The sequence below is a fragment of the Bos indicus genome, chromosome 18 (assembly GCF_029378745.1).
Source record: "Bos indicus isolate NIAB-ARS_2022 breed Sahiwal x Tharparkar chromosome 18, NIAB-ARS_B.indTharparkar_mat_pri_1.0, whole genome shotgun sequence".
Lineage (NCBI taxonomy): Eukaryota > Metazoa > Chordata > Mammalia > Artiodactyla > Bovidae > Bos > Bos indicus.
In genome coordinates this window covers 60,264,873-60,292,448 of record NC_091777.1, presented here as the reverse complement: position 1 = coordinate 60,292,448, position 27,576 = coordinate 60,264,873, and the positions used below count along the sequence as shown (strand labels likewise).

At 42.0% G+C, this 27,576-nt stretch overlaps 2 protein-coding genes and 1 pseudogene across 6 annotated transcripts in view; 2 read left to right on the top strand and 1 right to left on the bottom strand.

The window, feature by feature from the left end:
• Positions 1–27,576, top strand: part of LOC109571956 (zinc finger protein 665-like) — a 76,855-nt gene that overhangs the window by 42,351 nt on the left and 6,928 nt on the right. Inside the window, exons 1-3 of one of the 5 annotated variants that reach the window (XM_070772287.1) lie at positions 7,813–7,940; positions 15,536–15,618; positions 22,040–22,166. The exons of 1 other annotated variant lie outside the window; for it this stretch is intronic. In XM_070772287.1, coding sequence (XP_070628388.1) covers positions 15,604–15,618; positions 22,040–22,166 — 142 coding nt within the window. In that variant the 5' untranslated portion in view covers positions 7,813–7,940; positions 15,536–15,603. Of the gene's footprint in view, positions 1–7,812; positions 7,941–15,535; positions 15,619–22,039; positions 27,314–27,576 lie in introns of those variants that run through there. 3 more of the 5 variants (XM_070772290.1, XM_070772292.1, XM_070772291.1) reach the window with 3 other exon arrangements.
• LOC139177261 (ATP synthase F(0) complex subunit C2, mitochondrial pseudogene) lies at positions 20,807–21,205 on the bottom strand (annotated as a pseudogene).
• Positions 22,051–27,576, top strand: part of LOC109571817 (zinc finger protein 665-like) — a 64,372-nt gene continuing 58,846 nt past the window's right edge. The window contains exon 1 of the mRNA XM_070772284.1: positions 22,051–22,166. The gene's annotated coding sequence lies outside the window, so the exon portion shown is untranslated. The remainder of the gene's footprint in view (positions 22,167–27,576) is intronic.

Here is a 27,576-nt window from a genome sequence, read left to right as displayed (position 1 = left end):
ATGTTTTTCTAGTATACGTGTTTTTGTCATAGGCTGTTTGCAAGTATTCTTCCCTAAAATCAATTTGAATTATCTTTTACAACTCTTATTTTTAATAAACAAGTTTATTGCTCTAGTGTTTCTCAGAATTTTAATATCATATTTGGAAAGTTTCAAAATTTTTCGAAAATGAAAAATATTACATAGTTGGGAAAAGTTTTATAACTGTTATAGATGTATTACTTTTGGTGTAATAGACACTGAGACACTTATTGACGAATTTTAGTGAATATAGAGTCTTTATGTCTTATAGATCTATCTATCTGATACATGTGGTCAACCAATTACAACCCAAAGCAGACAGTGATATAGGAGAAGTATTCCAAACAGCAATCTTGGGAAGACCTAAAAGTCATGAAATCAAACATTTTTACCTCAGGGAACTCCAGGAAGACATGTATGACTTTGAGTGTCGTTGGAGAAGTGGTGGAAGAAATAACAAAGGAACGCCTATAACTCATGATGGAATTCTCACTGATGGCAGAGGTCAACAGTGAAGAAAGGATTTGGAAATCAAGCCCTTTGTAAATAGGCTTGGATTAAACCTGCAGGATAAATTGCAGATATTTCAAACTGATGGGATAATTTCTGAATGTAATGAAGTTACGAGGTCTGTCAACAGTACTTTGTTACCTTCACCACTTCAAGGAATACCTCCTGGTGTCCAAACTAACCTTTCTAATATATTTGGGAATGATTTTTTGCATCCTTTATTACTGACACAAGATCCAACAGCATACCGGGAAAGAGCTTCCAAGTATATTGAGTGTAGGAAAACCTTTAGTCATGTCTCAGCTCTCAGGAATCATCAGATAATTTATTCAGATGAGATATTACATAAGTGTGACATATGTGTCAAGGTCTTCAGTACAAATTCACACCTTGCAGTTCATCAGAGAATTCATAAGGAAGAGAAACTTTACAAATGTGATGAGTGTGGCAGGGTCTTCAGTCATAGAACAACCCTTGCAAATAATCAAAGAATTCATACTGGAGAGAAACCTTTCAAACGTAATGAGTGTGGCAGAAGCTTTAATTGCTCCTCAAATCTCTCTGCTGCTGCTGCTGCTAAGTCACTTCAGTCGTGTTTGACTCTGTGTGACCTCATAGACGGCAGCCCACCAGGCTCTCCTGTCCCTGGGATTCTCCAGGCAAGAACACTGGAGTGGGTTGCCATGTCCTTCTCCAGTGCATGAAAGTGAAAAGTGAAAGTGAAGTTGCTCAGTCGTGTCCAACTCTTAGCGACCCCATGGACTGCAGCCCACCAGGCTCCTCCATCCATGGGATTTTCCAGGCAAGCGTACTGTAGCAAATCTCTCTAGGCACCAGATAATTCATATAGAATATAAATTATATAAATGTGATATATGTGGCAGTGTCTTTAGTCAAAAACCAAACATCACAGATCAACAGAGAGTTCATAGTAGATAGAATCGAAGAAAAGTGGGAGGTTATAAATGTATTTTTGTGGTAAGCTGTTTAGTTAGAGTTCATACCTTTTAATTCATCAGAGAATCTGAGAGGATAACAGGCAGGAAGGCTGTTAGGATAACAGGCAGGAAGGTCTCCAAATGGAGGAATTAGGCTGCAAGTGTCAGACATTTTTATCTCTTTTAAGCGGCAGGAGGAAACAAACTGGGTCTCCAAACTGAGGAAATAGGTTGCAAGTGTCAGGCGTTTTTATCTCTCTTAAGCGGCAGGAGGAAACAAACTAGTGATATTTTTTTCTTTCTCTTTATAAATTTAAAAGGAGGTTTCTCTTAAAATACTGTGTTGCCATAATGACACCTGGTTTCACCCGAAGTTAACTATTCTCAAACCTTGAGTTAACCAATGCATTTTTCTTATAGAAATGTTTGTCTTAAGCTATGATAATGTACCATGCATTTACCCCAAACTCCGTCTTCAAGTTGGTTCCATCTAATGGCTCAGAATCTACTTGACAAACCAGTATGTTATACTCAGATATTGTTCCCCTAATCTATGTAAACAAAACTAATGTATGGTAATCTGCCCTTCTACAAGATTCAAGTCAATCATTTTATGGCCCAGGATGAATTGTCTGGTGCCAAGATTATCCCAAAATGCATCTTATGGATGAGGGGCCTGGTGCCATTTTGAGTTTTAAGACATTCCTTTCTTTCATTAACAGACTGCTGCTGCTGCTGCTGCTAAGTCGCTTCAGTCGTGTCGGACTCTGTGCGACCCCATAGACGGCAGCCCATCAGGCTCCCCCGTCCCTGGGATTCTCCAGGCAAGAACACTGGAGTGGGTTGCCATTTCCTTCTCCAATGCATGAAAGTGAAAAGTGAAAGTGAAGTCACTCAGTCGTGTCTGACTCTTCGAGACCCCATGGACTGCAGCCCACCAGGCTATGCCGTCCATGGGATTTTCCAGGCAAGAGTACTAGAGTGGGGTGCCATCACCTTCTCCGAACAGACTGCTAGTGGGTATATAACATCCACCTGAAGACTAGCAGGGGGGTACTCTTTCTGTCCCCTTCTGATGCCTATGTCAGAGGCTTTCTCTATCTCCTTTATACTTTAATAAAACCTTTTTACAGAAATCTCTGAGCGATCAAGCCTCGTGTCTGGCCCCAGATTGAATTCTTCTCCTCCGGAGGCCAAGAATCCTGGCGTTTTTTCAGTCAGCAACAACCTTTCAAATCCCTATGGGAGAGAAACCCTACAAATGTAATCAATGTGGGAAGGACTTTACGGAAAAGGCAACCCTTGCAAAGCATCAATGAATTCATACTGGAGAGAAACCTTACAAATGTAAGAAGTGTGGAAAAGCCTTTAGTCAAAAAGCACATCTTCAGCTTCATTGGAGAATACATACAGGAGAGGAACCTTACAAATGTAATGTGTGGCATGTGTTTCAGTCGAAAATCACACCTTACAAGTCATCGGAGAGTACATTTTGTAGAGAGACCTTTCAGATGTCTTGAGTGTTAAAAGAGCCTTTACTCAGGTCTCAAACCTCACTAAACATCAGAAAATCCACAAATAAGAGACATCATCCAAGTGTGATATATGTTGATCTTTAACTGTCAGAGTTCAAAAGAAACTATACAAATGTCATGAGTGTGGCAAAGCTTTTGTGTGTGGAAGCCTCACAGTCAGATAATTCATAGAAGAGTGGAACATTACAAATGTATTGAGTGTCTCAGAGTACTTAGTCTGAATGCATACCTTATGATCCATATTGGAAAGAAACATTAGAAATGTAATGAGTGTGGTAAATTTTTCAGTGTACTTTCAAGCCTAACTTGCCATCAGATGATGTACAGAGGTGAGAGCCCTTGAAAATATAGAGGTTGCAGTGCTTTTGGCAGTGGTTCATATCTTATGCTTCATGAGAATATTCACACTGGATCAAGCGCAGATGATATTTAATGTGGTCAGGCCGTTGAATATCTACTCATTCTCAAAAAGTTCATCACCAGTTCAGGAATGCGAGCAACCTTTCCTCACTGGTCCCTCTTGCACCAGTAATCAAGTTGTTTGTACTGCACCAAACAGTACGAATGAACTGAATTTTGAATAGCTTTTAGGTTGTGCCTTAGACTTACCAAATACTTCATGATTTAAATTGCAGTGAATATGGCAAAGCTTCATGTTATTGTTCACTTATCACTAGATGGCAGAATATTTATCTTGAAGAGAAAGCACACAGATATAAAGTGTGTGGCAAGGCTTTCACCCAAAGATCACAAGTTGGGGAACATACTGGAGCAACACCTCCCAAATGGAATGAGTGTGGGAAAACCTTTATGTTGAGGACTTATGCATTAGGACTTGAGGCACCTGAGCATGAGAATGTTCAGTTTCTGACCATGAAGCCTAGCCATGATGAAAGCTCAGTTTATGACTCTTTGGGATGGACTGGATATGGATCCCAGGTGCCAAGTCATAGTGATGGGAGCTTCTAATCATGCTATGCCAGCAAATTTGGAAAACTCAGCAGTGGCCACAGGACTGGAAAAGCTCAGTTTTCATTCCAATTCCAAAGAAGTAGTAGCTAGTAGCTCAGTTGTGTCTGACTCTTTGCGACCCCATGGACTGTAGCCTATCAGGCTCCTCCATCCATGGGATTTTCCAGGCAAGAGTGCTGGAGTGGATTGCCATTTCCTTCTCCAGGGGACCTTCCCAACCCAGGAATCAAACCCGGGTCTCCTGCATTGCAGACAGACGCTTTACCGTCTGAGCCACCAGGGAAGCCCAAAGAAAGGCAATGCCAAAGAATGCTTAAACTACTGCACAATTGCATTCATCTCACATGCTAGTAAAGTAATGCTCAAAATTCTCCAAGCCAGGCTTCAGCATTATGTGAACCGTGAATTTCCAGATGTTCAAGCTAGTTTTAGAAAAGGCAGAGGAACCAGAGATCAAATTGCCAACATCCGCTGGCAATCGAAAAAGCAAGAGAGTTCCAGAAAAACATCTATTTCTGCTTTATTGACTATGCCAAAGCCTTTGACTGTGTGGATCACAAAAAACTGTGGAAAATTCTGAAAGAGAAGGGCATACCAGACCACCTGACCTGCCTCTTGAGAAACCTGTATGCAGGTCAAGAAGCAACAGTTAGAACTGGACGTGGAACAACACACTGGTTCCAAATAGGAAAAGGAGTACATCAAGGGTGTATATTGTCACCCTGCTTATTTAACTTATATGCAGAGTACATCATGAGAAATGCTGGGCTGGAAGAAGCACAAGCTGGAATCAAGATTGCTGGAAGAAATATCAATAACCTCAGATATGCAGATGACACCACCCTTATGGCATAAAGTGAAGAGGAGCTAAAGAGCCTCTTGATGAAAGTGAAAGAGGAGAGTGAAAAAGCTGGCCTAAAGCTCAACATTCAGAAAACGAAGATCATAGCATCCGGTCCGATCACTTCATGGGAAATAGATGGGGAAACAGTGTCAGACTTCATTTTGGGGGGCTCCAAAATCACTGCAGATGGTGATTGCAGCCAAGAAATTAAAAGACCCTTACCCCTTGGAAGGAAAGTTATGACCAACCTAGATAGCATATTAAAAGGCAGAGACATTACTTTGCCAACAAAGGTCTATCTAGGAAAGGCTATGGTTTTTCCAGTGGTCATGTATGGATGTGAGAGTTGGACTGTGAAGAAAGCTGAGCACCAAAGAATTGATGCTTTTGAACTGTGGTGTTGGAGAAGACTCTTGAGAGTCCCTTGGACTGCAAGGAGATCCAACCGTCCATTCTAAAGGAGATCAGTCCTTGGTGTTCTTTGGAAGGACTGATGCTAAAGCTGAAACTCCAATACTTTGGCAACCTCATGCAAAGAGTTGACTCATTGGAAAAGACTCTGATGCTGGGAGGCATTGGGGGCAGGAGGAGAAGGGGACGACAGAGGATGAGATGGCTGGATGGCATCACTGACTTGATGGATATGAGTTTGAGTGAACTCCGGGAGTTGGTGATGGACAGGGAGGCCTGGTGTGCTGCAGTTCATGGGATCACAAAGAGTCGGACACAACTGAGCAACTGAACTGAAGTGAATAATGAAAAGAATGCCTATAATATTTTGAATCAAACAGCCTGCTCTGAAACAAACTTTAAGTGTGGAAGTTGGCTACTAGAAGTGCATCTAAGAAGATATTGCTAAGACTGATATATTTTGATATGTGTTTTTGAAAATAACGTGTAATCTGCCATTTTTGAAAGTTCTGAAAATGTTGATTAGATCCCATGATGATGGGCGTATGGAGTTTATCCATAAATCCCAAATCTTCAGAAGAGTGTATTTTTCAGACTTTGTTATCCACATTTGATAGAACGGTGTTGTTCAGTTGCACAGTCGTGTCCGACTCTTTGCAGCCCCATGGACTGCAGCATGACAGGCTTCCCTGTCCTTCACCATCTCGAAAAGCTTGCTCACTTATGTCCGTTGAGTTGATGACGCCATTCAAGCATCTCATTCTCTGTCGTCCCCTTCTTCTCCAGCTTTCAATCTTTCCCAGCATTGGGGTCTTTTCTAAAAGTTGACTCTTCACATCAGGTGACCAAAGTATTGGAGCTTCAGCTTCGACATCAACCCTTCCAGTGAATATTCAGGATTGATCTCCTTTAGGATTGACTGGTTTGATCTCCTTGCAGTCCAAGGGACTCTCAAGAGTCTTCTCCAACACCACGATTCAAAAGCATCAATTCTTTACCACTCAGCCTTCTTTATGGTCCAGCTCTCATATCCATACATGACTACTGGCCCATACCTTTACTATACAGACCTTTGTGGGCAAAGTAATGTCTCTCCTTTTTAATATGCTGTAGAGATTTGTCATAGCTTTAGAAAATAAAGACCTAAAATATATTAGAACTTGCAAATAGCAAGTCAAAGATTCTAATTATGTTCACACTGAACATATAATCAACTTGAAATTACATTATGAATATTATTTAGTGTAATTTCCTAAACAAGTTTTTGGGAAAGATACTTAACAGTTAGGCTTCCCTGGTGGCTCAGACAGTAAAGAATTCGCCTGCAATGCACAAGACATGGGTTTGATCCCTGGTTTGGGAAGATCGGCCTGGCAACCCACTCAAGTATTCTTGCCTGGAGAGTCCCACGGACAGAGGAGCCTGGCAGGCTATAGTCCATGGGGTCGCAAAGAATCCGACACAGCTGCGTGACTAAGCACTTCCTCCAAAGTACAGAATAGAGTATTTTAAAGATTAATGCTGCTGCTGCTGCTAAGTCGCTTCAGTCCTGTCCGACTCTGTTCGACCCCATAGACGCAGCCCACCAGGCTCCCCCATCCCTGGGATTCTCCAGGCAAGAACACTGGAATGGGTTGCCATTTCCTTCTCCAATGCATGAAAGTGAAAAAAGTGAAGTCGCTCAGTCGTGTCTGACTCCTAGCAACCCCATGGACTGCAGCCCACCAGGCCCCTCCGCCCATGGGATTTGCCAGGCAAGAGTACTGGAGTGGGGTGCCATCGCCTTCTCTGAAAGAATAATGCAGTTCTCATCAAAAGAAAAAAAATGTTTTTTTCTCCTATTTTGCTGTCTCTTTTTAGGTTATCTATACGAAACTATGGATGCTAGGTAAACATTGTGATAATCGTTTCACAGTATATATATCAGTTAATTTTTCTCTGTAGCTTAACCTTACACAATGATATTTGTCATTGTAAGAGTTGCTTATACAACCCCCTTTATGTCACTGTTTAAAGAGTTGGGTTTAGAAAGGGAAATAATTAAAACCCGTTGGATAAAATAAACAAAAACGCAGTTTATAATCATTTAAAGTGTCTTGCTCAAAAAAAAAAAAAAAATAATAAAGTGTCTTGCTCATTTTAAGGCTGTGGTTAGTGACCCAAATGATCACATCCCTTAAGTCCTCCATCTCAGACACCCAAGTGCTGACCCTCAGTTGGTTGAACTCAGCACTATGCTGAGTTTGCTGGTTTGTAGGGCGTCAGTAGGGAATAGCCCATTTCTACCCAGGGAGAGTTTTGTATTTGTAATATAGAGACTAGTCCCATTCTTGTTTATTAAAACTGCCGAAGTTCCGAGATCCCTGAATTGCTTCAGCCTCACTAGAAGAATCTGAGCACACCATGCTGTGAAAAACAGCTTTTTATTGAGAATAAACCCTTTTAGTCTTAAGAGGAAGTATCTTGGGTTCCGACATAAGTTGAAGCTTTTACCTAGCAGTGTTACAGAAGGTAACTTAGTGCTCTCAAGGTAACAGGCCCCGCCCCCCTCCGCGGCCCGCCCCTCCCACGAACTCTGCGCACAGCGGGTGCTCGCCCCGCCCCCGGTCGGAAGCCGCGGCTCTAATACCAAAAGCCCTTTCACACAGAGCCGGAAGTTGGAGAGCGCGGAGCCGAGATCCTCGAGCGGCGCCTAAGCTTCCTTCTAGAGTAAGTTTGCAGAGCTCGCCACCCCTCCAATCCCCACCTTCGTCCCCGCTCACTCGTCCTCATGGTGTGGGAATTGCCAGCGACCTGAAAACCCTGGCACCCGGTGCTCGGCCCCGAATAGACGCTGCCGCTGCCGCTGCGGCCCAGTTATCTTTTCGTTTGGGTTTGAAGTGTTTCTGAGTCGGTTTCGGCCCTCTGTCCGCGCAGACAAGGCCTCTGGCGAGATTTTCCTGTTTAAAACGCTTTTTTACCTCTGGCGTCGCCAAGTAAAGCCCTCTCTCGCGAGTTGGAGTCGCGCCCGCCGCGTCGCCTTCTGGACCGCTGGAGGCAGAGCCCGTCGCCCCCGCTCCCGGAGAGGCCGCGCCCCCTCCCTGGTCCCTGGATTCCGGAGAGCCCGCCCCGCTCTGAGCCCCCTCCCTCCCAGCTCCTCTGTTCTCGTGTCTCCTGAGGCCGGTCCTTCTGCCCCGCAGGCCTCCCCCCCCCCCCCCCCCCCATTCCTGTCAGCCCGTCCCCTCACCCCGCGTAGGGTAGGTGACCTGGTCCAGCCTTGTGACCGCCAGTGCTGTTCCATGCCCAGTTCAACTCGGACGGAAAAGGTGGTCTTCCGGTCCGGGGGCGTCGCGTTCTGTGGCCCACTCAGTAAATTCAGGAGGCAGGAGGATCAGGAGAAGCAGAGTCAGAAGGACTGAGAGAAATAACTGAAACTGAGGAGAAAAGCATCAGGGAGAACCAGTGGGAATACTGAGAATGGCTGAGGGACTTGCAAAGGGATAGTCAAGTCAAAGAGATTAAGCCTTGAAAATAGCCAAGTGAGTAAAATAGAGAAGTATTAATAAATTAAAAAGCCAGATCTCCAGGGACTGGAAAACAGCATAGGGAGAACTGCCCTGTATCAATGATGGGAGCGGGGAGGCGAAGGGCGATGAGGGACGTCAGAGGTGGAGAGTACCTAACTGAGTTTTGGCCGGGTTTGAGTCCAGGCCTCTTGGGTTAGAGTCCGGAGTTGTGTTTTCATCCGGTTGGGGTCCCGCCACAAGGGTTCAAGTCGCAATGTGAGGTGGCCGGTTTTATAATGGTGCTGGCAGAGCAAGAGATAAGGAGCAGAGGAAGAAAGGGCTAGAAGGAAGCGTAGCCACATGGCCTGCTAGAGAGTGGTGAGGAAGGGAGAGTCACAGCGAGAGAAGGGGAGTAATCTGGAGCGCAGAGAGGGAGCCGAAATGGGGGAAGAAAGAGGCAGACATAGGTATGGATTTTTGAAAGACTCAGGAAGGTTTGGAAAGAGAGCATTTCGAGGGGGAACGAATTGCAGCTGCCTGAGACAGGACACGTGTGAGGGAGGAAATAGGACAGGAACAGCAGGAGAGCAGAGGGGGAGAGAAAGAGACACGGAGACTCAGATGGAGTAGGGAGATAGGTGAACAGAGGGGTAAGCTCGATCCAGGTGTGGCCAGTTGTTTGGATACAGATGATTTTTTTAGTTATACAGAGGAGGCTGAGAATTTCAAAACTCCTGTCTATAAGGCTTGTGTCTTTTTTTTATTACTTGTGGCAGAAGATGACTTTTCATTTGCAAACCCTGTTGAGCCTGGGGCAGTGGCTTGATTCACTGAGTTGTGAGTGAACTCCTTCCCTCGTCCTATCATAAGATAGAGGTCAGGGAAGAAGACACCTGGAGCAAGAAATGACTGACTCTGTCACTCTGTGATAGCTTTTTTTTTTTTTTTTTTAATTTTTTTGGCTGTGTTGTCTTCAGTTCTGTTCCGTGGGCTCAAGAGTTGTGGCTCCCAGGTTCTAAAGCACAGGCTCAGTAGTTGTGCACAGGCTTAGTTGCTTGTACTTGTGGGATCTTCCTGAACCAGGGATAGAACCCATGTCCCCTGCATTGTCAGGCAGATTCTTGTCCATTGTATCACTGTTGGGTAGCATTTTTAAAGGAACACTTTTTTTTTTTTTTTTTTTATGGATTCACATTTTCTCCTTTCTATATATATGGTGCTTTTTGTGGCTTGGAATAGGTCTTAATTCATTCAGTTTCTGTAATCATTTTTAACTTCAGAAATAGGCTTTTTTAGTTTCCAGTATTCTACTCTTATCATCCTTTTCTGATTATGATTATTCTCAGTATTTTTTTAAACTTTTACACCAGATTTTTAGATTAAAACTAATTCACAATTTTTTCTTTAAAATTTTTTTCCGATTCATTCCTTGCCTGGGTGCTTTCTTCCCTTCGTCTTGTACATTTGAAATTTTCTTTGGTAAGTAGTAAATCATCTTAGACTATTCTGTGCCATACTTAGCAAAAATGTCACCTCGTTTATGAGTTCTTATGAGGTACATGAACCTAGAGCCTATTATACAGAGTGAAATAAGTCAGGAAGAGAAAGACGAATACTGTATATTCCTGCTTATATATGGAATTTAGAAAGATGGTACCCATGATCCTACATGCAGGGCAACAAAGGGAGACACAGATGTAAAGAACAGACTTTTGGACTCAGTGTGAGAAGGCGAGGGTGGCATGATTTGAGAGAATAGCATAGAAACATGTATATTACCATATGTAAAATAGAATGATCAGTGCAAGTTCGATGCACGAAGCAGGGCACCCAAAGCCAGTGCTCTGGAACAACCCAGAGAGATCGGGTGAGGAGGGAGGTGCAAGGTGGTTCAGGATGGGGGCGGGGGACACATGTCCAATTCATGTTGATGTATGGCAAAAACCATCACAATATTATAAAGTAATTATCCTCCCATTATAATACTTAAAAATGAGGAAACTGAAAAAATTAAAGTTAACAAGCAACGATCACCTCGCCTCCCTTTCTCTGAATTCAAAGAGAAATACATCTTGGAGGGTTTTATGTATGGGACATTGTGTAATTAAACAGAAATATTTTCAACTCTGGTTTTACCAAAGACTTGAATTGTGTATGTGTTTATGTCTGCACACACAAAAGGATGTTTCTGGTCTCAGCTCTTTACCAGAGAATAACGAAGGTATGACATTAGATCTTGTGAAATTAAAGGCATTTCTTTGAGAAATGGGAAAATAAAAGAACATTTAACATGATAAAACCAACAAAATAAAATGCTTCATTCTTTCCTTTCAAAAAAAGAAAAACAACACCTATTTTAACTGGTTAGTGTAATGGTCCATTTTCTCCATTTTCTATGTTCAGTGAAACAAGTGGGCTGTGAGGTGATATGAAGATGTTTCCCTCAGGTCCCTTTTTGACTTTTCTGTGCGAATGAGGAAGGATGGGCTGGATTGACGTGGGACCTTCCAACAGAGCCTCTCTATTCATGATGAAAAAGATTGCTCAGACCCTATTTCTAATGTTTTTTGTACTAGTGGATATATATCTGCAATTCTGTATTGTTAAAATATTTTACTGCAATCTTCTAATAAAGAATTACCTGCTTGGTATCAGTTTGACCCAATCTTGAAAGAAAAGTTTCTTTTGCTCAGATACATGACAGATGTTCCTGGTGTTAAATGGGATGGGCATTAAGGACAAACTTGGCCCCCTTGCCCTTCAGCCTCCCATTTCATTAATCAGTTATATCTGGTTCTCTTCACTCGGCTCAGACCTTCTTATAAACGGCTTCTCTCTGGGCCCGAGGGAGCCCAGTTGTAACATGGAGATGAGAGACTAGACCGGAAACTCTGAGCGTGGGCAACACTGACCCCTGAAATGATTAGCCGAATTGGCTGTGTGTCTGTGTGTGGCAGTTCTGGTTTGGAGGGAGTGTCTGGCGGTAATTAGAATTTTAAATAGATCCCAGTCCTCTCTCAATGAAAAACAAAAAGGAAAACTGTAGGATGGAGGCAGGATCACAGGCTCAGAATTAGATGACTTCTATGAATGAGGCTAAATCTGAAGGGAGATTTTTTTTTACGTCCTGACGTTCAGACCTCCACTGGCTTTCATTTGTTCTTGGGACAAAAGCTTGACTCCTCGCTGTGGCTCCACAGCCCTCTGTCAAGCTCAGGGCCCTGTAAGAGTCTCCAGCCTCATCCTGGGAGCTGACTGTTAGCTCGTGGTTCAGCCTGTCCTGGTCTCATTTACCTTTTCTCTGTTTCCAAATACCAAAACCATTTCTGTCTGACTTTGTAGTTCCTTTTGTCACCTTCAGGTCACCCTGGCTCAGGCCCTAGGTCACCCTTCAAGTCTAGGCTCAGAGAGGTCTCCCCGTCCCCTCCTAACAGTCTCTCTCACGTTACCCAGGTTTATTGCCTCTGTATCAGTTGCCATCAGCAGAAATTAATGCCCTTCTTCATGGGTTATTTTGAGTCCTTCCTGGTTCCCCTCTTTTTAGGGCTCATAGTGTTCCTCTTCTTCCCAACGTGGCTGCAGTACCTGATACTGGAAATGTGTTTAGATGACAGGACTATGGGTTGGGTTGAATAATCCTCAGGGAAGACCAAGAGCACAGGACAGGTGATGAAGATGTTTCCCACATTCTGGACATTTCAGCTGTAATTGATCTTTACCCCATGTGACTACTTAATTAGTCAAAAGATGGGCCAAGAAATACAGGAAGTCCTGAAAAGCCCTACAGAGCTGGTGTCCTCAAGCAGTGGGCTAAGATGTCCCCATGTTTAGTCTGCTGTGTTTCGTCCTCTGCAGCCCCCAGTCTAAGCTCTGTCCATCCAGGGACCAGTCACCATCATGGACAGCAGCTTTGCCATCTAGGAGTTCATGTGCTCAGTGTCAGCGATTGTGATTTCAGTGCGCTGAGGATGAGCAGAAATGCAAAACCTAACAGGGCAGGAAGGAGACGCTGCCCGCCCTCCCCCCTCCCAAGGGCTAGAATATTTTCCAAGTAGGTGTGGGTGGGGAAAACAGGAGAGAGTGAGACCTGGAGACCCTTGCTTTGAGACTTCCTCATCTCAAATACCTTTGTACCAGGACTGCATAGTGTCCCCAGGTGGTGGCAGACTTTCCTAGGGGGGCCAGTGTCTTGATTTTCATACTGCACGTGCAGTGTCCTTTGGGTGGTAGCTCGTGGGCAGTGCTCTTGTGATCCCCTTTGCCAAGAAACCCTGGTGCGCTTTAGTCTTGCTTAGTCCAGTCATGCAGGGAGGAGAGGTAGGCAAATGGGGAAAGCGGAGGGAGCCTGGTGGGGTCTGCAGGAGGCTTGTGGCAGTACTTGGGGGCATCAAGGTGAGCCCAGTGAATGGAGCGTGCGCCCATCCCAAGTGTAGTTGCAGGGACAAGGCGGGTGTGGATCTGTTGGAAAAGAATGTCTCAGTTCAGGCTGGAGAACCTGGGAGCGGGTTTGTTGGCGAGCCCGCATGGAATGGTTTGAGGTTCCAATGCTTAGCTTGTGTTCCCGGGACAGCAGTGCTGAGGCTGACACTTGCCTGCACAGGTTTGATTTGACAACTCGTGACCACACGTGAGCAGCAATGAAGGACGTGGAATTCAGCCAGGAGAAGTCTTTTCCACTGTTAGAACTGTGGCCGGGACTGAGCCCGCAGGAACCTGTGGGTGCAGGAGGATGGGAGCCTTGGGCTTGAGGGGCTGGTTCTAGGAGTTGCCCCCAGCATCCACTCCATGCCCTGGCTTTTGTTGGCTCTTTTAGCAGGCAGGCACCATAGAGTAACAGGGAAAATTTCAGGTCATTTTTTTGCATCAACTTTGGTATTATTGTGTACTTGGGGTTGCCTGTGAAGAAAGGTTCATGTGCATTTGGGAAGATACCAAGAGAATCTGGAGTGTGTCCTTGGAAGATGCTGAGGTCTCAGTGGGCCATGTGTATCATTGGAATTATCCCTCTTTTTCATAGTCTTTGGAGATTTTGGTGTTTGACCTGGATCACTCACTGTAAGTGAAAATATGGTGTCTAGTGTCTGTGGATCTTTGGGTGTCCTCTTTTGTATTTTGCCTCATCCATGAGTTGTCAGGGCTTGGAGTGCTTTGTGTTTGCATAAGAGGGTTAGAGGCTCATCGTGGGCTCTGTGGACACTCTGTTGGACACCATGAAAGTTTGTTAGTTTGTTTGAGTCCCTCTGGGAAAATAGGAGTACTAAGGTTAAGATCACAGAATGCTTGTTATAAGGTGGTCCTGCTCAGTCCGGATCGCTGGGCCCAACCTGCGAAGAGTCATAAAATCCTGTGACGTAGGGGAAGATGGCTCCGAGAATCACAGGGCAGCGATACCTCAGTGATCTGCAGCCCGGAGGCTGGTCCTCTAGAAGATGCAGCTGCAACTCTCTTGCTGCCAGGCCAGTGCTGGGTTCTCTGTTACCCACTCCTGTCCCTCCCAAAATAAGCGCATACACAGGCACAGTACAGAAAACACGGAATCTTAACTGCACTGTTGGTGGTAATGTAAATGGTACTGCTATGTTGGAAACTAAAATGGAAGTTCCTTAACAAATTAATATAGAACAGGCCTACAGTCTGTCAAACCCATTTCTGACAGATATCCAAAGGGAAAGCAGTCAGTTTTTCAGGGGTATGTCCGCAGTCCCATGAGTGTGACTGGATTTGCAGTAGCCAAGTCATAGACACAACCCAGATGTCTCTTGACAAAAGAATAGGTAACAAAAGTGTGGTATAGGAATATTTATTATATACTGTATATTCATGAACTATTTTTTCTCTGTATATAAAAATCAAGGATCTGAACTGAACTGAATGAACCTAGAGAACATTATGCCAAGTTAAAGAAGGCTGACAAAGGAGGACAGACACTGTATGTGAAAACTAGACTTGTCAAACTCATAGAGCCATCGAGTAATAAGGCTGTTACCAGGAGCTGGGTGGAGGGGGAAATGGGGCACTGTTAGGCAAAGAGTAGACATTTTCAGTTCTGGGAATCTGAGGTACTGCATGCTGCCGGTAGTGTTTCTATATACTTGAAATTCGCCCAGTGAGGAGAAATACAGTGTACTCATAGATGGAAGTGTAACTTACTCCACTGTAATAATTATTCAATGTATGAATCTATCACAGGATCACTTTGTACACAGTATGTTTGTACCATTTTTGTTAGTTACACCTTAGTTAGGCTGGGATGAAAAAGAGTTGGGAGATGCTTTTCTCCTCTGAATGTTGCTCAGTCCAGGCTTCATGTTTCGTTGATGAGGCATTTTGTGTACCCATGTTTTGTACCCTCTGACCACAGATTCCCCTTTAGGTAACTTGTGGTGATCCACGGCTCGAGAATTTTTCAGGTGCCCCAGTGGATTCCAGTCTGGTTCCCTCACTGAGCGTCAGGACTCTGAGTCCTCCCAGTCCTGAGGGCTGAGATCTGAACTGAGGAGGGGGCACTCTGCTCCGAGTGGGTCTGGACCAGGGCCTGCTGTGTGACCTGAAGGGGGCGTGGGGTCAGTGGAGGTGGCCCCTGCTTGCTGTGTACATGAGGCCTCACCAGGAGGGGATTGCGATCCGAGGGAAAGTGTGGGAAAGTCCCATGTTGGTCTCTCTGCGGGAGTTGACGGTCCTGAGTCCCTCCTGAGACAGTGGCCACAGAGGACTGTCTGTTCCACACAGTGAGTTCTGCCCTGTGTGTGTCGTTGGGGCTCAGAAAGGGGATGTGCTGACTCTAAGCATTAAGCGGCATGTTTTCGACTTTCATGATAGACCTCTGAAGACTTGTGTTGCCTGAGGAAGCCCTGAAGTTGAGGAAGAGGAAAGAAAAGGAGTCAGGCATGGCTCTTTCTCAGGTAAGGTCATATTCAGTCTGTCCTTCCTGAAATGCCCTGCTCTGGACTTGCTAATAGTGTCTGACTCTGGAGTATCCTGTCTGACTCCTGTATACACACACTCATCTGGGGCCTTCCCTCAGGGCCTGTCGTCTCCACTTAGATGCCGTGTCCCCATGTCCCGGTGACCTGGCCCTTGTGAGGAGGCTCCCCTGGGCACCGTCCTGGGCAGGGCTTCTCACCCACGGGTTGGAGATGGGGTCTCAGTGCTGTTGGGCAGCAGGGATTGCTTAGGGCCCACTTGGACGCTCTGTCTGCTCTCTGTCCACCAGGGTAAGGAAACTGCACTTGGAAGTGAGGTATTAATATGCACAATAGCTGGTGAAATCTGGGAATCAGATCAATTAGGGGCAGTTTGTTCTTTGTTAAGGCAGTTCAAGCTAAAGATGTGGGTCAGTCTCCTTAAATCCTTACTGTTAATAGAATGGAAAGTTCAGAAATAGACGTCAGTGATACAGGGTTTTTTAGTTTATCATCAGATTTAATCTATGAAATGAATCTAAGTCTCTGGCAAGTGGAAATTTTCACTACCTCCATTCTTCAGAGGTTGTCCTTTCACTCTGTGGATTGAATCCTTTGACACAGAAATGTTTTAACTTTTAATGCAAGCAAGATTCCACCTTCATTGTTTTGCTGGTGGATATCTATTTTCTCACCATCATGATTATTGAGATTGTCCTTGCTGTTTTGTGTATCTTGTGGATACATCCTTGTGGATATACCTTACATATGCAGAAAGAATTATTTCTGAGTACTGTGTTCTGTTCAGTTGGTTTATTTGTCTGTTTTTATACAAGTACCACATCACCTTGATATACCTTGTAATAGGTTTTGGAATAGAGAGACCTCCATCTTCCTTCTTCAGGAGTTTTGCTGTTTGCTCTTTGAATAGTTCTATAACTTTCACCATGTTTTATTAAGCTTCTACAAAGATTGCCATGGCAGTTTTGATAATGAGTTAATTGGTTGATTGATCCTTTGTGTGGTTATTAAAGAATCTGTTTTGATATAGCATGTTTCTTTTGTAATCTTTATGACTTTTACCTATGCATCTTTGTCACGTGGGAAAGAAGATAAATTTACTTCTTTTTCAATTTGCTGACCTTTGATTTCTTTTTCTCATCTAATTGCTCTAAGGGTTTCAGTGCTTTGTTGAACTCTAGTGCAGGGTGTGCATCCTTGCCTTCTTGACCTCAGAGGAAAAGGTCTTTCATTCTTTCCCCATTGCTGTGCTCTTTTCATAATGGCATTTATTATACTGATGTTGGTATAATGTATTGTTTGTAGTTTGTTGAGTGTTCCATCTTGAAAGATTGTCAAATTTTTGTCGAATGGTTTTTTTCTGCATCGAGATGATCCTGTATTTTTTTTTCCCTTAAATCTGTTAATGTAGTGTGTCATATTAATTGATTTTTGTATGTTGACTTCTCCTTACTTTATATGAATAAACTCCACTTGGTCATGGTGTCAGATCTTTTTATTTATCTATTTTAATTGAAGGATAATTGCTTTACAGAAGTTGTTGTTTTCTGCCAAATACCAACATGAATCAGCCATAGGTATACCTGTGTCCCCTCCCTCCCATCTTCCTCCCTATCCCACCCCTGTAGGTTGTTAGAGAGCCCCTGTTTGAGTTCCCTGAGTCATTCAGCAAATTCACATTGGCTCTCTACTCTACATATGGTAATGTAAGTTTCCATGTTACTCTCTCCATACATCTCACCCTCTCCTTCCTCCCCTCCCGCCTCTGTCTGTTCTCTCTGTCTGTTTCTCCAGATCTTTTTAATATGTGTTGAAGTGGGTTTGCAAGTATTTTAATTTTGCATCAGTATTCGTCAGGGGTATTGGTTTCTACTTTTCCTTTCTTGTGTCTTTGGGAAATCAGCAAACTATTAGAATCACGCTTGCTCCATAGAATTAGCAGGAATAGTGGTAATTCTTTTGTAGATGTTTGGTAGAATTTGGTCCTGTATTTTTCTTAGAGGTTTCTGACTATTAAATCTCTCTAGGTATAATGGGCTTCCCTGGTGACTCAAATCATAAAGAATCTGCCTGCAGTGAGGGAGACCCAGGTTCTATCCCTGGGTTGGAAGGCCCCCTGGAGAAAGGAATAGCTGTCTAGTCCAGTATACTTGTCTGGAGAAATTCCATGGACAGAGGAGCCTTGTGGGCTACAGTCCATGAGGTCACAAAGAGTCAGACACGACTGAGTGGCTAACACTTTCATTTTCAACACTTCTCAATTTTTTTATTTCCTAATAAGTAAAAGAGTTTGTGTGTTTCTGAGAATTTGCCATTATCTCCTATATTCTGTCATTTATCGGCATTATTGGTCATAGTACTTCCTTATCTTTAGAAACTTTCTTTGACCTCAGTTGTAATCACTCCTGTTTCATATCTGTTTTTAGTTATTTGAATCTTTTTTTCTCTTTTCCTTAGTCTAGGTAGGGGTTTTCCTATACAGTTTTTTCAAAACATCAACTCTTGGATTGTTGATTTTTATAGTTTTCTTCTTTCTGCTGTATCTCTGGTTTAATCTTTCTTATTTACCTGTTTCCTTCTGCTAAACTTGAGTTTAGTTTGTTTTCTGTTTTCTGCTTCCTAAAGGTCTAAAAATAGATTGCAGATTTAAGATCTTTTCTCTTTTTTACTGTAAGCATTTAACAGTTCAGACTTTCCTTTTAGGACAGTCTTCTCTTTGTGTTATAAATTTTCTAATGTTGTCTTTTCGTTTTCATCCACGTATTTAAGAAATTCCATGTGATTTTTTTCTTAGACCCATTTGTGGTGTAAGAGTGAGTTGTTTAATGTCCACATTTGGGGAATTTTCTTTTTTTCTTGTGTTTATTTCATTGTTAGGGAAGATCCTGAAAGGTTGTTGTTGAATCACGCAAAGATGCCGGGATTCTTGGCCCCTGGAGGAGAAGAATTCAGTCGGGGGCCAGAGACGAGGCTTGATGGCTCAAAGCTTTTGTGTAATAAAGTTTTATTAAAGTATAAAGGAGATAGAGAAAGCTTCTGACTTAGGCATCAGAAGGGGGCAGAAAGAGTACCCGCCTGCTAGTCTTCAGCTGGATGTTCTATAGTCACTAGCAGTCTGTTAATGAAAGAAAGGAATGTCTTAAAACTCAGAATGGCACCAGGCCCCTCACCCATAAGATGCATTTGGGGATAATCTTGGCACCAAATGGTTGATCCTGGGCCATAAAATGATTAACTTAAATCTTGAAGAAGGGCAGATCACCATACAAATAGTTTCATTTACATAGATTAGGGGAGCAATATCAGAATATAACATACTGGTTTGTCAAGTAGGTTCTGAGCCAAGAGGCTGAACCAACTTGAAGACAGAGTTTGGGGTAAATGCATCTAGTACATTAGCATAGCTTAAGATAAACATTTCCATAAGAAAAATGCATTGGTTAACTCAAGGTTTGAGAATAGTTAACTTCAGGTGAAACCAAGTGTTATTATGGCAACACAGTATTTTAAGAGAAACCTCTTCTTAAATTTGTGTAGAGAAGGAAAAAATATCGCTAGTTTGTTTCCTCCTGCTGCTTAAGAGAGATAAAAATGTCTGACACTTGCAGGCTATTTCCTCCCTTTGGAGACCCCTGGCCTTCCTGCCTGTAACCCTCTCAATACTTTCATGGTATCAGTCTCTTAAAATTGTTGATTTGCACCTAACCTGTGGTGTCTCATAGAGAATGTTTTATGTGTCCTTGAGATGCATGTGTTTTATGCTTTTGTTGGGCCGTGTGATCTGTACATGCCTGTTCAACTTGGATGTTGAAATCTCATACTATTCCTGTGCCACTATTTCTGTCTCCTTTCCCTTAATGTTTGCTTCATTTTTCTGACATATCTAATATAAGATGTATATATATATATTTTACTTGGTACAGCTTTTTGGTAAATTGACCATTTTATCATTATACAATATTTATGTCATTGCACTTTTTTTTTCTCAATTTATTTTGTCTGATATAACAGTCTCCCCTGCTCTCTTTAGGATGGACTTTTTCCATCCTTTGACTGTTCACCTTTCCATGTCCTTAGGTTTGTGAGTACTACCTGTTTCAACTCTCTGACAAACTCTGTATCTCTTGCCCTGTGTTTTTCCTCCTGTTCCTTCTTCTAGTGGCCCCTGCGCATGCGCATCGTATGGTGGTGAAAGACAGACACCCTGGACAGCTCCTTTCATGCCACTGTAATTTCAGAAGGAATGTATTGAATGTTTCCTTCCCATCATGATGTTTCTTGAGATAGTCATGCTTAATAACTATATATTTTTTTCATATTCTTTTTTGCCATGATTTTTAATTCTCCAAGAAGTTGTTTTACTTCACTATTGCTATAATTTTTTTTTTGTCATAATCTAATGACTCTTCTAATTTCAAATCACTGTTTTAGTAATGGTAAAAAAAAAAGCAGAGAAAGTCTTTGACTTCTGTTAACGCCTTGCTATGTAAATTTAAGTGGATAAAATTGTATTTGTATTTTAGTATATGGTAATTTTATTATGAATTTAGTTCAAGTATTGTTTTTTTTTTCATGTTTTGACCAGTTTTCTTTTGGTAGCCTAGTATAGAATGCTGTTGACAAACTCAGCTGAGTACAAAGGATACATTTTTATTGTCTGAAAGATGCTGAAATACATGTGAATAAATGGATGATATAAAATTGTCCAAAAAAATCTGTCAAGAGATGCATCCTCTTATTTTAGTTAATTTTTTTATAGATATGTATGCATTCATGTGCAAGTCTGTGGTTTAGATAGAAGACATCATTATTTAGAAACTACATATCACCTTTTTTCTTTGAGTTGAAATTCTGTTATCAGTATAATCTGTGGCCTTGAAATTTTCTAAACAATCCTATTAGTGTTTTAAGTAGTAAATTACTAACAGTTGTGTTTCTGTATCCACATCTATAATGACCTTTCATGCCATTCCACATTGTTCGCCTTGAACTTTGTGTTTTTTTCATAGTAATACAATATTTATTTGTTTTCCTTCTGTCAAACCCTGAGCCCACCACTTTCCCCAGGCTGCCTGGGGAGTTACAGGAAAGGGAACATACAGGGAAGACACAGGAGAAAGAACTATGGGAGGTGGAAACAGCTACTTCACATCGTGAAGAAGATGAGCTAGACCACCATCAGGCAAAAGAGCCCCATGGCCTTTGAGAGGGCCAAGCCCATGGCGTAGAAGAGCTTCTGTTTCAGAGAAGGGTTCCTGGAATAACAGTGATGAAGCTCCCGAACACAGTCCCACTTCCGGCCCCGGAGCCAGCCACCCCTGCTATGGCAGCTCCAGCTCCAGGGAACTTGGCTGCTGTGTCAGAGTCCCTTGAAATGGCACTGGTTTGGAAGCTGTGGCTAGGAATAAGTGAGATGGTCCGGGGACCTGGGGCTCCCAAGCTGCTGTGGCTCTCATCAGTCAGTGTCTCCCATCCTTCACCACCACTCTGGACAGTGATCAATCAACAGCAGGGAGGTTCTCCTGATCAAGAAGTGGGTGGAGACGAATTTGGTGCAGAGGTCCATTTTCAGGGGATGAAGGCCCGAGGCCCGAGAGCTGCTCCCTGTGCAGACAAGAGGGGCAAGGAGGAGGCTCACCTTGGACTTCTTTCAAGTTTTCTTTAGGAGCCCTCTGTCAAAGGACTTTCAATGTTCTCTGTATTACTTAACTGTTAGATGCTTAAGCTTCAGTTGCTGAGCCCAAGCCTCTGAGTTCAGGTGCTTCGTGTAACGTTTCTTACCTTCTTGATCTGAGTCGAGTTTCTCAGAGTGTCTGTCTGTGACATAGTTTTTCATCTGTAAGGTGGGAACAGGTCGTTCTTTAATGAGCTATTATATTGATGACAGGTTCTTGCCTGTAAAGTACTTGTTTAATGTTTAGAGTAATACTACAGTAATTTAGAGCAACTGGAAGCCTTCAGACACTTTTGGTCCTTGCTGCTGTTATCAATGTCATAACTGAAACTTTTGACCTTTCCATTAAAAATGCCGTGGACTTCGTCATCTCTGAAGACACCACTCATGCTGTACCTCATCTAGATAATGAATTGCACTCACTGGGTAGAACATAATATCTGACACTTCTGTATAGCCAATACAGTGTTGAGTTTTATTTGTATATATTTCATGGATTTTGAGCAGTGATGAAAAATCCATATTAATTGGAGGATCTCATAAGGTCTTACGAAAAAGCATAAGAAATTAAAATTAGAGATGCATAATTTCTCCAGATACCCCTGCATGGATCTGTTAGAATACATACTTCAACCAAGTCAATCCTTACCCCTTACTACGCTTTCTCTTTTGCATGAAAATGAGAACTTTTCATGGCCGTTTTGGTGACGTGTGGTTTGATTTCAGAAACGACTGACCTCTGAGGATGTGGCCATCGAATTCACTCAGGAGGAGTGGGAATTCCTGGACCCTGCTCAGAGAGCCTTGTACAGGGATGTGATGCTGGAGACCTACAGGAACCTGCTATCTGTGGGTGAGGATGACTTCCTTCCAGAGCTGCCCTTGGGTATCTACATTTTCCCTGTGTGCCCCTTGGGAGGCCCTGATGTCTTTCATCTGAGAGTTCTGGTGACTCGGGCATGACACAGCTTCACAAGGTTAAATTGACGCTCTTCAGATGCTATGTCTGTTTCATGTCACTGGCTAAGGATCAAACCTGCACCCCCTGCATTGGAAATGCAGAGTCTTAACCACTGGATCACCAGGGGAGTCCCAGAATTTCTCTTTCGGATCTGAATATTATCTCCACATTGGAGCATGAGAAAAAGCTCTGGACAGTGGGGAGTGACGTAAAAATAGTCAAAAATACAACGTATGAAGAAAAACGAGTATCTCAAAAGGGCTTTTTCTTTCTGTTTCGGGTTGGGACAAGCTGGTGGATTGGATCCTCTGTGGTTCCAATGCATGCATGCATGCCAAGTCGCTTCAGCTGTGTCCGACTCTGTGCGACCCCATAGATGGCAGCCCACCTGGCTCCTCTGTCCCTGGGTTTCTCCAGGCGAGAATACTGGAATGGGTTGCCATTGCCTTCTCCACTTTTTAGGTATACTTAATTTACAATGTTGTGTTTCAGGTATATAGCAGTTTACAAGATACTTAATACAGTTCCCTGAGCTATATCGTAGGTTCTTGTTGTTTCTCTATTTTATATATATATATTAGTTTGTATATATTCAAACTCCAATTTATGTTTCCCTTTCCTGCCCACACCAGCATCCTGCCCTATCCCCTTTGGTATAGTTTGTTTTTTATGCTGGTGAGTTTATTTTGTGAATAAGTTCATTTGTATCATTTGTTTCAGTTCAACACTTAATATACTATGATATTAGTCTTTCTCTGTATGATTTCACTTAGAATAATCCCTAAGTCTGTCTATATTTCTGCAAAAGGCATTACGTCATTGTGTTTTATGTGGTAGAGGTGGCAACCCACTCCATTGTTGTTTCCTGGAGAATTTCATGGACAGGGGAGTCTGGCAGGCTGCAGGCCATGGGGTCTTAAAGAGTTGGACACGGCTGAGCTACTTTCACTTCACAATATTCCCTTGTATATATGTACCACATATTCTTTATCCCTTTGTCTATCAGTGCACATTTAGGTTGCTGCCATGTTTTGCCTGGTATAAATAGCGCTGCTAACAACATTGGGGTGCATGTGTCATTTTGAATTAGTTTTCATCCTTTCTGGATATATGCCCAGGATTGGAATTGCTGGTTCATGTGATAGCTCTATTTTTAGTTCTTTATGGAACCTCCATGCTATTCTCCAAAGTGGCAGTACCAATTTATGTTCCTTCCAACAGTGTATGAGGGTTCTCTTTTCTCCATACCCTCTCAAGCCTTTATTGTTTGTAGACTGTTTGATGGTGGTCATTCTCACCAGTGTGAGGTGATACAGTTTTGCGGTTTTGATTTGCGTTCTCTCATAAGTAGAGACGTCAAACATCTTTTCAGGTGACTGTTGGCCATCTGTTTGTCTCCTTTGGAGAAATACCTGTTTTGATCTTCTGCCCAGTTTTTGATTGGGTTGTTGTTTGTTTTGATATTAAGCTGTATGAAGTGTTTGTATATTTTGGAAATAAATCCCTTATAGGTAGCATCATTTGCATCTATAGTCTCCTAGTCCAAAAGTTGTGGTTTTGTTCTTTGGTTGGTTTCCTTTGCTTTGCAGACAGGTTTTGAATTTAATTAGGTCTCATTTGTTTGATTTTGCTTTTATTACCATGACTCTAAGATCCAAAAAAATTTTGCTGACATTTATGTCAGTGTTTTGCATTTGTTTTCCACTATGAATTTTATAGTATCTGGTCTTGCATTTAGATGTTTAATGCATTTTGAGTTTATTTTTGTATGTGGTGTTAGAGGATGTTGTAGTTTCATTCTTTTTCATGTAACTATCCATTTATCCCAGCATCACTTATTAAAGAGACTTCTTCATTCTGTATTCTTTCCTCCTTTGTTATAGAATAATTGACTCTAAGTAAATTGGTTTATTTCTTGGTTTTCTATCCTGTTCTACCGATCTAAGTTTCTGTTTTGTGCCATTATCATACCACTTCCCTCCTGGCTCAGACGGTAAAGGGTCTGCCTACAATGCAGGAGACCCAGGTTCAATCCCTGGGTCAGGAAGATCTCCTGGAGAAGGAAATGGCAACCCACTTCAGTATTCTTGCCTGGAAAATCCCACGGACAGAAGAACCTGATAGGCTACAGTCCATGGGGTCGCAAAGAGTCGGACACAACTGAGCGACTTCACTTTCACTTTGATGACTGTCAGTTTGTAGTATAGTCTAAACTCAGGGAACATGACTCCTCCAGCTCTGTTCTTCCTTCTCAAGATCGTTTTAGATATCAAAGTCTTTTGTATTATGGTACAAATTAAGTTTTTCTTTGTTTTATGAAATACGTCATTGTTAATTTCGTAAGGGTTGCATTGAATATGTAGATTGCCTTGGATAGTATGGTCATTTTGACAGTGTTACTTCTTTCAATCTAAGAACATGGTATATATTTCCATCTGTTTGTGTCATCTTTCTATCAGTCATCAGCATCTTATAGTTTTATGAGTACAGTTCTTATGACTTTTTAGGTAGGTTTATTCCTTAGAGTTTTATTCTTTTCTCTGAGATGGTGAATGAGATTGTTTCATTAATTTCACTTTCTGATATATCATTGTTAGTGTATAGAATTGCAGCAGTTTTCTATATATTTTGTATCTAGCAATTTTACTCTGTTCATTGATAAGGTCTAGTAGTCATCTGTGGCATCTTGGGGATTTTCTGTGTGTAGCATCATAGTGACAGTTTTACTTCTTTCTTATTTTTTTAACTTGAATTCCTTTTTATTTCTTTTTCTCTTTTGATTATTGTGGTTAGGACTTCCAGAAATATTTCCAATAAAAGTGGCAATAGTGATCATTTTTGTCTTATACATTTTGTTAAGGGGAATGCTTTCAGTTTTTCCTTGTTGAGTATGATGTTAGATGTGTGTTTGACATATACAGTCTTAATTATGTTGAGGTAGGGTCCATCTCTGACAAGGCAATGGTACCCCACTCCAGTACTTTTGCCCGGAAAATCCCATGGACGGAGGAGGCTGGTAGGCTGCAGTCCATGGGGTTGCGAAGAGTCAGACACGACTGAGCAATTCACTTTCACTTTTCACTTTCATGCATTGGAGAAGGAAATGGCAACCCACTCCAGCATTCTTGCCTGGAGAATCCCAAGGACAGGGGAGCCTGGTAGGCTGCCGTCTATGGGGTTGAACAGAATCAGACATGACGGAAGCGATTTAGCAGCCACAGCAGCAGGGTCCATCCGTGCTGACTTTCTGAAGGGTTTTTATTATAAATGGCACTTGAATTTTGTCAAAACCTTTTCTGAATCTATTGATGATCATATGGTTTTTAGTCTTCAACTGTTAATGTGGTGTATCATAGTGATTAACTTGTGGATATTGAGAAATCTTTCATCTCTGCAATAAATCCCATTTGAACATGGTATGATCCTTTTATGTATTAGTAACTGTTTGAATCTGCTCTTTTGAACTCAGGGAAGGTCTAGGAGAATAATGCCTTTTTCTACAAAAAGGAGTTGGATGCCTAAGGAAGGCTTTTGTAACTGGGAAGGTCGTCCAGAGTCAATTTCAATCCCTCATTTTCTTTGATGCTCCTTGATCTTGAGATGAACGTGTGTGGAAGAAGAAATGAAATAAATGTCCAAAAGAGAGGTTAATCATATTTGGCAGAGATACCCAGGTTTATATAGCCTTTTCCTGGATTTTCCTTCTGATTTCTGCTGATAAGATTCTTACACAATATCTGGGAATATTGTGTATGTTTTTCTTGAATATTAGCATTCCATTATAACTTACAAAATTCATGGTTGGATACATTGCATTGTAAATAGTATAACAGATATTATCCTGCTTTCTCCATATATCACAGTCACTTTTTAAAATCTCTCTTGTTTCTGTCCCATACCCATAGTATAATGCCCATAAACTTGCTGAACCAGTTCTTTTCTTTTAAGGTCAGTATATTTGTTTGCACTCTCAGTTATCTTCACAAAGACATGCGGTCACAAGCTGATATCTGACATAAAGCTATGTACCCTATGCTCCACACAGGCCCTTTCTTAGTCCTGACCATTCCTCACATAGTACCTTGATATGGATGGAAACACTGTTCTCAACTACCACATCCCTCCACCTTTTACATACTCTCACTGTAAAGATCTCTGGTCATTTATTGAACAGGTTTCTCAGGACATGACCTAAATCACTCTTTGCATCCATGATGACTCACAACCCATTTCAAGATTGGATGGTTGAATAATAGTTAAATGGACTACTTCTGTCTTGTATCTTCCTTGATATTTTCTTTCTAAGTTCCTTGTATTTTTTTTTAAATATTTTCTAATCTATTCATTCGGTGGGTGGTCATGTTTACAAATAAGTTTTCTCAGTCTGTAGGTTCAGATTCATAACCTGCATCTCTTACCACTTTGTGCGCCATTTGGTGTGTCTCCTGCTCTGATTAGAGAAAAACATGTTAATTTACCTCAAGCCTTTTAAAGCAGATTAGTGCTGTCAGTTGGCTTGCAGTAGTGCATGTTTTATAGTAAATACTCAAAATTTTCTTCATGTTCTTTGTCATATGACTTTATCTACATATCTTTTTAAAATTTTATTAATTTTTTAATTGAAGGATTATTGCTTTACAGAATTTTGTTTTCTGTCAGACCTCAACTACATTATATCTTGTATGCTATTTACTTGCAACATTTTTCAGCAATATTGTGTCTGACCCTAGTCAATAAATACACAAAGCACCTGCTTTTTATTTATTATATTTTGGTGCCATTAAACTAGGTAATTAAGAATAGTGCATGGCTAGAGAGAAGCCTTCCTTCGTGGCTCAGTGGTAAAGAATTCACCTACCAATGCAGAAGATGCAGGTTTGATCCCTGAGTTAGGAAGATCCCATGGAGAATGAAATGGCAACCCACTCCATTATTCTTGCCTGGGAATTCCCATGGACAGAGGAGTCCTGTGGGCTACAGTCCACGGGGTCGCAGAGTCAAATACGACTGAGCGACTGAACAACTGAACAACAACATAGGTAGGGATTGCTTTGGTTATTGAGTGTTAGAAAACTGGTGAATATTTTATGTCTTAATGTATATGTCATTTACAGATGATGGTCTTTTAGTGTGTATTCTGCAATACAGCTGACACATACTATTTGTTAACATTGTAAAATGCTTTTTCTTTTTTTGTACGTAGTTCTGTAGCAGATTTAGAAAACTATTGTTTCCAAAGAATTGTTTTAGTCATATTCTTCATTTTCTCATTTGTTTTCAATTGTAAACAACCAATTATGAA